A 13,694-nucleotide genomic window follows, 5' to 3' on the forward strand; every position below is an offset into this window, starting at 1 on the left:
TTTCACTTCAGAGGAAAAATACATCCGACAACCCAGCTGCTGTTGTAAAATGTTGTCTTTACTGTTTCATGCCAGAAATAGCTCAAATCTCGTTAAATAGTGAAATTTATCCGACAGCACCTGAATGTTGCAGCTCTGGGAAGCAATCGCAGTGCGCATCGTGATTTGAATGAACGGACCAATCAGCGTCCTCGCCGGACGGAAGCCGCTGGCTTTCCGCCCCTCTCGCCCAATCAGCGCGCGGCTCCGTTGTGTGCCTTGCTTTTTGAATTGAGCACTAACAGTAGGCTGACACCTTCTCTGGATTACTATGAAGTAGTTAGCTGTCAACAAACCAAAGTAGCCACATTTCGACAATTTGGACTATTTTCACGCCTTAGAGGGAAATATGCATTGATACCAGACAAAGACTCGAGAGATGTTAAGCATTTTTTGAAGCGTGTTTTGGACCGACGAGGAATTCCCAGGAATCCGACATTGTATTGTTAACTTACTAGCTCGGTAGCTAGCTAAGTTAGCTAGAGAGCGTATTAAATTTAACTGGTTCCGTTTCCAGTTTAGCTCTGGATCCACTTTCTGATATATTCTTTAGTTTAAGGTAGCAGTCACCGAAGGAGTCGGTAAGTTTGTTTAACTTTGACTAAAGCACAACAGCAGTCGAGCTGCTAATGTTAGCGAACCTCTGTTACCGAGCTAAAGCAGCTTAACGTTACGTTAACGTTAACTGTAAACGTCAGTTGGAGGTATTCACGTTAAGTTCCCGTTGGCCTAACGCGTTTAAGTGCTTTACCCGTTATGATAAACAATAAAGAGGTAAAGTGTTAATGTTCATCAACCATCTAATCTAATCAGTGTGTTGTTATGTATGAAAAAAAGTCTATCAAGACACTGTTGTGGCTAAAAAAAGTAGCTAATATCAGTATTGAAGGCTAAAACAGGACCTGGTTCATCCTTCAGTATTGATATTAGTCACTTTTTTTTGTGTTTTGTCACCTTTGAGATTTTCTTGGCTTACACAATGTATCTGCATTGGCAAGTTTCTGCTGCTGTAAACAACCAAACAAATCTAAAGTTGAGGTATAAACTTTGTGTGCACCATGTTTAAGGAACCAAAGTTATCACAGCTCACAAATGTGTTGCTCTCTCTCCAGTTGAGTTGTCAGACTTGTGTTTGAAGTCATGCCAAGTTGTGTCTCTTGCCTAAAGTTTGACAGTTGTCACCCTTCTCCCTTTTTTCTCTCCTTTCTGCCCCACTGTGTTCTCCCTCTGTGTCTCTCTTGTATTCATCCCCTGTAACTTTTGATAGGGAGGCACCAAACTGTCCGAACTAAGTTGCAGCCATGGCTGACAGCAGCATACTGACTTTAGGGACGGCTCGGAGTCTGTTGGTGGATTCTTCGGTCTGTGATTCCAGGATCGCCGAAACCACCAAGGACCATGTATTTCTGGGCATGGGATGTGACGATGAAGGTCAGTCTGCAAGGGATCGACCCCCTTTTCTTGGAGAATTTCTAAATATCCGAAACAAACCACTGCTTGTGTTTAAAAAGAAAAGCTGCAGGTGCACCTTATGTGATGTCACATTTCAGCATGGATTAAAACCCTTCTGTGTGTCCAGAAAGGAGATGTGTTTGATCCAAACAGCACTGACACACCAATGCTACATATTCCAAAATGCTGTGAAGAAAAAGGGCAATAAGACCTGAAGAAAGTCAGTGGCACTGTAAATGCATCTGACTAAACATCAGGAACGCCTCTCACACAATGCAGTTAAACATAAACCACAGCGTCCAAAACAACCATAAAGTTGAATCAACACCTCTCCAAAACAGTTGAAACACAAACTGAAAATTCTAACCTGAATAAAGGTAGGTTGGATTTATTGCAGGGCTATTATATTATAGCTTCTGCATGGTCTGTGTGGCAACCTGTGCCTAATCTCCCCTATGGGTGTGCGTGGTAGCAATATTTAATACGAAATAGTGGGCGCTCTTGACTTATCAACAGCAACTCACAAAACAAAACACTGTGGTGGAAGAAATTGAAGAGCTGAACAGGTTCCAAACTAAAACTTTGGCTGTGTGTTGTCATTGTACAGCACAACAAATATGAGAGGCAGGTTGTGAGTCTGGATCTTGGCTGCAGTTACACATCTTATATGTACATGTGTATGTGTGTTGAGGCCAGCTAAGTTTGTTTTATCTAGATGGACACTAATAGTCTCTGATCCATATTTGCCAAATGAGCCCTTAAGTGATTTTCCTGGGGGACAATAATAACTGTGAAAACTGTACACCTGCTGTGTGTTAACAAATTCAGTAATTATAATAAAGGAATTAGAATTTTTGAGGAATTGCAGATGTTTACATTTGAGAAAAGAATCTCAATAAGTATAGGAGACTCCTTTGACTCACAAGGTCTCAGCTGTGCCTGGAAAATATTAAATCATTTTTGTTGCAGTATTTTACTTGAAAATTAATTTCAAACAGCTGTTTATCTACAAAGTCAAACCAATTAGCTCACATTTAGTGATAAGCGCTGCGTTGTTGGGATAATTAGAATTAATAAGCTTACATTGAAAAGTTTGGTGAAAATTGATTTTTCTGATTATGTTTCGATAGCAAGTAGTTCACAGCACGTTTGATTTCTAGTCGAGGGTTGCATGTCACGCATTTATATCACCACCGCAACTCTGAAAGTATCTTATTCCAGCAGGCCTTTAATTACATTCCTCGCCATGACTGTTTACATTCTTTGATTCACTTGGTAATACACAGTGGCAGAGGGCAAGATATGATATATCTGAAGGTACATCCAGATAACCTTTTTAGACAATCGAGCCCTGTCCTACTGAATAACAACTCACAGTTGTTGTTTTTTTGTTTTTTTTGACAAAATGGCAAAGCCCCGAGACTTTGTGTGGCATAAGCAGTGTACGTGATTTCTCAACTGTGCAGTAAGTGATTCTGGAGAAAGACTGTTGAGTTGGTGAAAAATCAGTTGTTGATGTTCAGGCTGATTACCAACAATCAGATGTTGAGTCTCATTCCCGGGGCTTGAAATACTGCCGCTGGAGCTCAACCTGAAGCATCAGTATTTGATGATCTGGGGATGAGATGCTGCAATCAACTCTCTCTTTTTAGAATTTACTTTTGATTCTTGATTTGACAGATGAAGTGTCCATTCGGGTTTGAAGTTCATAACAAGATGGAACAAAAAGATCGCAAACAAAGATTGTGAGAAGTGACAGCGTTTATTTTTGCACAGTAATCAACATGACATTAATCTGCGTGTCCTCACGAGTATCTGGTTCTAGAAGCTTGGTGACTCAGCGAGTACTCACAGAAATAGTTGATGGACTGCTGCAGATTTTGCTGGCAAGCTAATTACAACACACGTAGCAGTTAATGGCTACCATCTACAGATTTGCAGGTTATTACTCACCAAGGTTAAACTTGTGGCGCAAAACTCTCATGGATTTTCTCCAGCCCTGCGTGTGATTCCACTAACTGCTGTGCTTCCATCGCAATAAAACATTTTTACTGAGAAATTTCACTTTCTTAGATGCTGTTTGACCAGTACATCAGTGGAGCACAGCTGAAATGATGAAAACCTACAAACATAATGGATGTTTCAGAGAGACGTGTGCAGGTGGAACCCTGCATTTGATCATTTTTACTTTCTTCTTCACAGTGTTAACAAAATGGTTTTCTGTGTTGTATGAAATAAGGAGGATTTATTTGTAAAGCTTGATGGCGTTTTAATAGGTAGGAAGCACTATGCTGTTTCCAAACACACTGATGTCCCTTAGCTTTTTTTTATGTTGGAATTGAAATGAGCTCTTATTATCCATGTGTCGGTCTCATACACTACTTGTGTGTCAATCCTCCTACCCAATCTCTATGCAATGTCTTAATCAGTGATGTAGGTGTACTGTCTGGCTGTAACCCCGGGCTGTCAGTCAAAATGAGGAAAAACTTACATCACCTCCTGGAGACGACCTTCTCCTTGATCTCTCTTTCCCAGTTCTTCTGTGTGTGTGTATGCATGTGTGTCTCATTTCCCCCTTGTTCACACCGTCTCTCTGTTGTTCTTCATCTCTCTCAGATATGCTGCCAAAAGTTGAGACGAGAGTTGTTCTGGTGGGAGACGCAGGAAGAAATGGAGCGCTGGTGAAAGCACTGCAGGTACATCAGTCCTCTATTAACGCTGAAGGTCCACTGTGGTCCGCTGGATTCTGTTCTGTTGGCAGATCTGAGCTGGTCAAGATCACTGCTGTCCTTAGTTTTATAAGTAGGACACCGGAAAAAAGTTGTCAAGGATGATACCGATGCTTCTGGGTTTACACTGTCAACAGATGAGATGACTTCAGTGTTTTTGCAGTTTTCCACCAGAATTTCCCCATAATTTGTGCGTTGAAGTTTTTCTCCCAGTGGGAAATGCTGAACATTGTGAGATATATTGTTAATATTTTTGTTTCAGGAGCACTCTTGGGGGGTTTGACTGCAGTTTGTGATACACAGAATCACAAAAACTCAGTTACTTACTATGATTCGAGTTGTACTCATCCTAAATTTCTAACGTACTTACAAAAAGAAATGTAACAACAGGGTCCGAAATGAACAAAAAATCAAGAATTTGGGTGGATGTTAGGATTAGCGACACACCTTGAATACCACTGTTGGTAGTAATTAGCCCTTTTTACACAGCGTCTCTGCATTATCTCTGGAGCAGTGTTTCGCCAATTCTCCGCCGATGGTGATTCACACAGAGCGAAGCATCTCCGCCTTCACGTGTGTAATTCACACAGAAAGCCGGCGCTGCGGCTCCTAAAGAGGCGTGACGGTACACGTCATGTTGATGACGTCGGTGTTTCCCAGGTGTTCCCCTGTTAATCCAAACCCGCGGACAGTTTATAATCATATGGATGCTGTTATAATGTGTAGTGATTGAGATCCTGACCCACCAAACATCCTGGAAAGTGACGGTGTTAAGTTTTTCGTGCTAAATTACATAATTATACATAATCGCCATCAGTAAACAGGACGCCGTCTGACTCTGTCACTCGCGGGGACGGAGGCTGTTTTCTGGGGGAAAGTTCCCTGAAGTCTCGGTCCGGAGGGCTGATGATCGCGGTGATTTATTTTCGTCACAAACACTCGGTGAGTTAAAGTTTTTTGCCGGTGACAGACGCTGTTTTTTGAGCAGAAATGTGAGGAAGAGTCAGTAGGACAGACAGGAGGACAGACGCTTCTCCACATACAGCTGTGGTATTTGTTTTCCTCATATAAGTTGCCAAAGACAGTTACAGTCACTACGTTACTTTTGTTCGGTCCTGTAACGTTGCTTTGTGGGACATTTCTCTGTATTTAGTTGAGTGAAGGACCTGTGCATTTATCAGACTAGTCAGACCGACACGCCCTCGCTCCGCGCCTCCGGATTATCCGTTCACACTGGTACGGCTCACCAATAATGCGGCCCTGATACTACCTCCAGAGGCGGATCAGCGCCGGAGCGAAATTTCCCCCCTCTCAGCATCTGAAACTTTCACACAGGGGAGGGTGCGGAGAATTGGCGCAGGATACCCGCATGCAAACGGCAGTGTGAAAGAGGCTAGTGTTACCTTGTTGGAACGTCAGTGTGCTTTCATTCATGCTTTCTGTACAGGATTAATGGTCAAACTCTCATATTTAACCTTGACACTAATATCCTCTGTTTTTAAACTTTCCTGCACCTATTTATTTATACACTTATTTATCCCCTCATTTAGTAACACTGTCAAGATACATCGAGTGAGTTCATTTAAGGGAGAAGTGCACACACTTTCCTCCAATGTCACACACACACACACACACACACACACACACACACACACACACACACACACACACACACACACACACACACACACCTGCCTGTCTGCAGAGATAAGGCATGCTAATACAGCGGTCTGGGTGTAATATTTGGCAGTCTGCAGAGCCTTCACAGCCTACAGTATTATTAAAGTGTAGCTCCTGCATAGAAATGAGTGACTTGTGGATTCTGTGAACAGCTGCTGGCTGTGGTTGGTGTGTTTACATCCCAGCCACACTCCCCCCCGACTGCTGTATCAGCCCAACAGAGGCTGTCGGATCACTACACAACTCCACCGAGCTCAGGGGGATTTTCATCAAGTGTTTGTATGTGCTTAACAAGTGAGAGGCAGAAAGAAAATGATCTCATTCAGTTGTCCTATAATCTCTGACATGGAGGAAATCAGATGAATGAGGAGATTAATTGATCTAATTACAGGCAGGACACCAACACAGCACGATAAAAATGGAAATCTCATCTGGGTTGGCTTCTATTATCTGGTCATGGGAGGGATTTAATTTCATTTCTATACTCAAGAAGAAACATAATCTGGCATTTGACACAACAATCTAATGTCGGGGCCCCTCAAGCTCCCTCAGTAGATGGAGTCGCCTAGTTGTCAGGAAATTATAGATGTTAAAATCTCCCTTTTTCTGAGGACTACTCAGCCATGCTGTCTGCAAGAGGGGGATATTATTTATTATTATTTATACATTTCTTAGTTAATCTTTCATATTTTGAGGGTCCATTAGGAAATGTTTACATGCTTTAATGTTCTAGAAATACATTATTTCTCTCACACTGACACATTGATCACTGTCGCTTTGATTCAGGACACGGCTGGTCAAACAGTCAGTCTGTCGTTCTGCATCCGTCCCAACACTGGCCTCACTTTTGAAGCCCTGGGAGTGATCGCCACTTCATAGTTTGAAGGAGGGACTTGACATTTTTGTAGACTTTTTCCAGCTTTTTATGGAGCGAACAGAGATATCACAAATTCGGCTCGGAGCTCACCCCAGAACCGAGAGAAGCCTTTTAACAAAACAAAAATGGAACTGATCAGGCTGTTGAAACGTACAGTATAACATCTTGTCAAAACATGTGGACTGTTCCACGGGGATGTTTGTGTGTCTATCAGTGCGTATTTGTGTCCACTCCAGCGAGCAGCACAGTTCCGTGTCTTTGAGTAGCACCATGTGAAGGTGATTTGGAGGCGTGGCGGCAGACTAAGTGCTGCTAGAATGACTTCCTTCGCAGGTCTCCTGAGCCCTGTCACTTCTGAAGGCTTCCTGCTTAAATCATCTATTTCTCCCTGCCAATCTGCAGCGCAGCCACATCCAAAGACATCTGCCGACAGCTCCATCAGAATGCTCCCGATTGCCTGCCCGACCGCCCGCCGCCACTGCTCATGCAACGCTCAGAAAGAGCCCCCCCCCCCACCACCACCATTTCATCCCGTCCTCTTCCTTTTCTGTCCTCTTCTTTCCTCCTCTCCTCTGCCCTCCCAGGGGCTTTGAACTTTTATATTAATTTTTAACAGAAATTTCTTCTCCTCCCCAGACTACCCTCTCTGAAGCTCCATATTTGTTTGAAGTCACTGTCTTTAGACTTTGCAAGGACACGGACCCCGCCCCATCTCTTCCACGCCTCCTCCTCTCTGCATCCCTGAATCTCACTATCCTCTCATTTTCCCCTCATGATTGGTTAATGTGTATGAATTTGTCCCTGGCTTTCTCTTTTTATTCTTTCTTTATTTGTGATTCTCTCTGGAGCCTCTGTCCTTCCCCTACTTTTTCTTTTGCGCTCCTCTCAAATGCCAGTGTTTGACATCCACTTCCTGCTGGTTGGTTTTTACAGGCCATCAGAGTAATGGAGGTACCGGTGGTAAAGATAAGAGAAGGCGAGGCGGGTGCCGAGGAGAAAATGATGATAAAATCTATAGTCAATATGGTACAGTACAGTGTCTGCCTCTGTGTGTGACTGTCTGACACTTTGATGGGAACTTGGGGAAGTGCTGCATGAGTTTTAATTCACCCAATCGTTGTGCATGGCCAAATCACTGATGGTGAATGTGATTTGTGGGGGAACATTTAAATACATGTGATTTAATACTTATCTGGATTGCTCTCCAAAAGAGATTCGCACTCAAATGTCAATGCACGTTCCTCGGCTGAGGACTGAAATCCAAGTCATATTTATGGTTTTCTTTTTCCCTCCATGGCATTTGCAAACGGCCAATTTCTAGATGTTAATACAGAGGTTAAAGTTGCAAACAGTCCCCTGATAATTGATTTGCACATAAAAGATCTAATTAGACAAGAATTGAAACGTGATGATAGCAATGCACCCAAGGAGGTTTGATTTTTGAGTGCTATCTCCTGTGAAAGAAATGGTTTATCACTTTTAGAAAACACATTAATTTGCTTTCTGTGAGTGAGAAGAGAAGCTGCGATAACGATCTCGACCTCGTCTGCACAGAGCTGGAGTCGGGATGATCTTGCTTAATTTAGCAACAGTTGAACCGGGGGGGAAACAGACAACTTGGCTTTGTCCCAAGTTCATAAATGCACTACAGTACCTCTGAGGCTAAAGCGCACAGATTCACAGATCATGTTTTGCTCTAGAGAGTGAGATGAGGGCTTTGGTTTCAATCTGCTACCTCACAGCTGGATACCATTCAATCCTACACACAACATCAGCGTGTTATGATGGGATGACATCAAACTGAGATGTGCCTAAGTTCAGCCTTATAGAGCTCATCACGTTTGTTTTTATGTACAGATAGAACAAACAAGATTTAGAGTTTTCACTAGTGTCTTTATACTAACACACCGTACAGACTCAAACCAACGGCCAACTCCCTTTATCCGACCACTCCGTTGCCTCTCGTCTGACCCGAAACATACCGCCCCGACTACTGACAGCTACACAGTAGCATCTACGTTCTGCTCTTGTGCAAGATGCAGTAAGTCTCCTTAACATTGGATGGCGCTAGTCTCGTGTCAGTAATCCAAAACAGGAAATGATAGAACGGAGTGCAGACCATCTCCCACACACCGCGCTGATTCGCTAGCACACCCCCAATCAGAATGTTCATTGAACAGCTAGCACACAAATAGAGTATCCAATGGCGTCCAATCCTCAGGCCGCCAACACTCTCGGACTTTGCAAGTTGAATCTGACCAGACACCGTCCGCGCGGTTCCAAAAGCTTCCAACGCAGCTGAACACAACGAAAAGATTTGTTCCCGAACTCGCCTGAGTCTCGTGTATTCCTGCCTTAAGTTAAGTTAGAGTATAATATGTGTATTGATCTTCTCATCTCACCGTTGGTAAGAAAGCAAATTATTGTATTTCCCAAAATGTTAAAAGATTTATTTCACAGACGGGTTTCTAAAGCGTTGTGAATTCTAACCACGTCATAAATGTAATTCTAACTTTGTATGTTTCACTCTGCCAATAACTCTACACTTGGTCTGTGTCCTGTTTATCTACTGGATAATGTTTTTCTGAGGTTATTTGTTTTCTGGGAAGCTTTACAGGTAGCACACGTTATTTCACCCCACATGAACAGCTCAACTGCTCTGATTCAATGTTTTGCTTTCTGTTATCAAAGCCATTGATTCAAACAAGCGTGTAAGCGTGAACGATTGTGTCCTTTAATCCATCGAGAAAAACAGGTGTAAGAAGACTGCAGATGTCTGTAGTCGTCGTAAAAGCTTTCTTGACCCCGAAGAATATATTTCACAAAATAAGAATGTTATTCTTCATTGAAATGATTTAAGAACGGCTTACTAGCACCAAATATTCTCATCTCATTTGAGTCGGTCAGTATTTGATCTCTGCGTATTGTGATGCAGTCAGTGTACTTACATTAGTACATGTCAGTGAGGAATTAGGTCGGCAATGAAAGAACTAAAATATCTGGTCTTGCAGGATTTGATCTGTGAAAATTAGGAGCATGATACCTGAATAATGCTGTAATGTATCAAAATTATGGGATGTTTATGTAGCTGTGAAGTTTTGCCATCAGGTGACTGCTTAATGCAAATTTAAAAATCAGACTACATACTTTTAATTTCAGCTATGAAAGTTGGATAATATTGATAAATGAACTAAAATTCATAAAGAATTCCTTTTTTCCCCCCCCTTGTTTTTGCTCATTAGCTTATAATGAAATCAACTAATACACGTCCTACAGCCTTACTAACAAGGCTAACAAACCTTTGATTCACACCGTTAATTCGCTGATTAATTATGTGTTTCTGAATGTTGGATTTGCTTTACCAGTCCTTCACTCCACGTTGTGATTCTTCCCATTCAGGACATCAACACTCCGTGCATAATAACGGACAACGTCCAGGAGTTTGGAGATGGAGAGAACACCGAGTTTGAGACGGTGTTCGTCCTCACAAACTTTGACTCTCCTGACTACAACTACCTCTACAAGCGGGACAACCGCATCATTGGACCTCCTGTTGTGCTACACTGTGCTGCCAAGGAGGAGGTGAGTCATTCGGGTCGTCATTTATTTTGAGGTGTGTCACAAACCAAAATGAGACCTAATGATGCAATCAAGAAGTAATTAAAGAGCATCTCATGCGTGGCCCTATCTCGGTGTAAAGTGTGGATTCTTAGACTTCTTCAATCCTGAGAGATTTACAGCTTCACTGTGAAATTCTAGCTCAGGGAAATATGTTGTCTGTTTGTCATGTGGGGAGGACCCACTAGAGACAGGCTCAGATGAACCTTGATTACAGAAAGCAGGATGCAGAAAGTACATTATGGCTCTGAACAGGATGATGAAGAGGAGCCGCCTCTACCTGCTGTGCAATCTGTCTGCCAGAGACTTCACATAGGATTCAAATGCCGAACATGAACAATACGCCCCGACTGTGGCTGCTATCAACAAGACAGAGTGCTCGGCACATTTGTCAGCTGAGGACAGCGTACACATACACGCAGGTTCATACTGCAGCACTGCAGAGCATCATAAAGATGTATCATGATAACAGAGAGCGTGTTGTCAGGTCATTTAACAGTTTTTCACCCACATGAGGCCTTTTTCTGGCATAAAGAAGTCATTTATGTGTATATATGCATATAAAGACAAAATTACGCTAAAAGAACTCAAATGTAATGTTGAGCGTAGTTGAGTGTTTTCATTTCCTATTCTTTTTTCTTCTCTCTCTTCCCTCAGCCTCTCCAGTTTTCATGTCGTCCTCTCTACTCCACCACAATGCTGAACCTGTCGCTGTGCTTCACCGGCTTCAGGGACAAAGACGAAATGGTGAGTTTACGAACATGCAACTTATGAAGGAGGATAAAAAACATAATTAGATCTGAATGCTTCTTTGTTATTAGAACTGAAGCTTATCCAAACAATAGACTAGTCTTTTCAAGTTGCACTCATATGACATTTGTCATTTTCCAAATATGTCCATATCTTGTCAGGCTGTCTGTTTCTATAGAAACAATATACAACTTTGTTCACAATAAAAGCCGTCTGCTGGTTTACTGGTGGAAGAAAATGGAGCCAAATGTTTGATTTTGTTGATTAATTACCAAATTTAACCATTATGAAGTGTAACTTTTCAAAGTGATGATTCATTAAGGCTTGATGTAGAGTCTGTGCACAAATACAGTCCCGTGAGCACCATCTGGTTTATTTATATTTCCACAGTTTCCCTTGAGTTTGTGGTGAGTATGTTCTTTTTCTTTTTCATATTAAGAAAAACCTGGTGAATCTGGTTCATCACATGGGAGGAACCATCCGGAAAGACTTCAGCACCAAGGTTACACATCTCATCGCCTACGCAACTCATGGAGAGAAATACAGGGTTTGTGCATTCTTACATTTATTTTGTTAATCTGATCTTGCAGTCTTTTTGTCCAGTGGATGTCTCAGGTTGATACCACTCTTCAGTGGGGTTGGACTAAAGTGGTAAAATATATTTTTTATGAAATAATATGGCATTATACAATGCACATTCTAGTTTTTAATGATACAATCAGATGTCTATTTTTTTTAATTGTTAAAATTTCCCAAATGTTCAGACAGAATATTGTTTCCCAACTTTGGATGGCAAACAAAACTTTCAAAAGGAATTATTAATAATTAATATTTCTCTAGTCCGAGCGTTCTAAACTAAAATATTGACATTTTAATCACTGAACTGAATCCCTTGTTCATATATTTTGTGTTATGATGTCGTATATGCCATTTTTCTATAGTAAGAGAATGTTTGTTTAACTTGTGCAGTATTTTTAAAAATGCATTCGCTCAGCGGTGCTGAAGCCAGCGCATGAAGAATTGTAGCAGCGCTGCTTAAAATCTCAACAGTCCATCAATATCAGATTAGTGCTGGCACAGGAATGCATACCAGAACCGAAAGCAGAGATCAATGTGCAGCTGAAATGAAGGAGCCAAAATGAAAATTAAACCCAAAACCCTAAAAACAACAAAACAATGGGAAGGCAGCACTTTATGTTTGGACAGTTGGAACCCGGTGACACTAATCCTCCTCTGATGGTTGAATGAAAAGAATGAGCTGCAAATTATGGAAAGTTTCTCTCAGCCCAGCTTGAATACCATCGTCTGCGTCTGCTGTCATGAAGTGGTCATTTGATTCCCAGTTGAATCCCTTTTTTAAACTGAGTTCGGTACACGGCCTCCTCCGTGGGGATACATAGATAATAGATGAATAGATTGACACTCACCCCTCTCCTGGCTTCTGTCTGGATGGATTAACAAATGCCTGATGCTTTACGTCTTTCAGTCATCTCAAGCAATGATTTTGTTTTTAATCTTTCCTTTCCTCTCCCTCCCTCCTCTCTTAGTTAGTGCCTTCACCTCACCACCTCCCCTGTTCTTCCTCAAAGTCTTGTGGCTGCTGTATTTTGTGCCACAAGATAAAAAGTAGAAAGAGCTTGTTGGTTTCGTGACAGGCAGCCTCGACTGTTTTCCATTTGAAAGTTTGATGCTAACTAAAAAAAAAAAGAGGGGGGAAAGGAAGTGTTTCAACCACGGAGCTTCTCATACTTGTTTTTGTATTGCGCCTGAAGTGGAAACTGTTTGTGTCGTGGTTGTGAGTGACAGGGCGATCGGCAGTAATGAAAACAAGAGATTGTTGCACTGTGAGCATCGACAGTGGCACTATTTGAAGGTCTTATTGTTATGAAAATTGTGCATGTATAAATGTCATGCCCTCCTTTCTGTTACTATATCTGCTTCATCTCTTGGTTGCACATTTATTCATTTGTGTTTTGTTTCCCCCTCTTCTCTCGTTTCCATGTCTTCTCGTTGCTTCATCTGTCAGCTGGCAGTGTGCATGGGGACGCCCATCCTCACTCCAGCGTGGATTCACAAAGCCTGGGAGAGGAGAGATGATGTGTAAGTAAAGCCCGTGTACCATTGGCATTAGGTTTTGTTAGCCCTTTACAATTGCAAAGACTAAACAAGTTCTTGAAGTAACCAGTAACTTATGTAACTAAAGATGTCTCAGCTGATCCAGGTTTATTTTAATGGATCGACGTCTTAAATATAAGCATTGAAAAGCAAATTTCCTTTCTTAACTCTACTGTTTTTTTGTCCACATCATCCTACTAGTGGATTAAGGCTTTATACCACAGCTGCAGTCTACAGTTTGAGCTTTCACTGCATATGCAAGTAGAGAAAATTGAGTTTGTGAATGTGAAAAGTTATTTGGCCACACCGTTGGAAGGAATTCTCATGTCTAGTTTGGCAATAGACTCTCTAAGCTTTGCCTGTAACTTTTCATCATTAGCAAAGACCAGTACACACAATATCTGGATAGCCTTTCCTCCTTTTTGTCTGGTGCT

At 41.8% G+C, this 13,694-nt stretch overlaps 1 protein-coding gene across 6 annotated transcripts in view; it reads left to right on the plus strand.

Annotated features, from left to right (window-relative positions):
* The first annotated feature begins 222 nt into the window (after positions 1-222).
* Positions 223-13,694, plus strand: part of ect2 (epithelial cell transforming 2) — a 39,706-nt gene continuing 26,234 nt past the window's right edge. For 3 of the 6 annotated variants that reach the window (XM_030434397.1, XM_030434398.1, XM_030434400.1), the window contains exons 1-8: positions 223-620; positions 1,307-1,470; positions 4,108-4,187; positions 7,711-7,803; positions 10,177-10,359; positions 11,053-11,142; positions 11,585-11,692; positions 13,172-13,245. In XM_030434397.1, coding sequence (XP_030290257.1) covers positions 1,341-1,470; positions 4,108-4,187; positions 7,711-7,803; positions 10,177-10,359; positions 11,053-11,142; positions 11,585-11,692; positions 13,172-13,245 — 758 coding nt within the window. In that variant the 5' untranslated portion in view covers positions 223-620; positions 1,307-1,340. The remainder of the gene's footprint in view (positions 621-1,306; positions 1,471-4,107; positions 4,188-7,710; positions 7,804-10,176; positions 10,360-11,052; positions 11,143-11,584; positions 11,693-13,171; positions 13,246-13,694) is intronic. The other 3 variants (XM_030434401.1, XM_030434399.1, XM_030434402.1) reach the window with 3 other exon arrangements.

This window comes from Sparus aurata, chromosome 11, assembly GCF_900880675.1.
Source record: "Sparus aurata chromosome 11, fSpaAur1.1, whole genome shotgun sequence".
Taxonomy (NCBI): domain Eukaryota; kingdom Metazoa; phylum Chordata; class Actinopteri; order Spariformes; family Sparidae; genus Sparus; species Sparus aurata.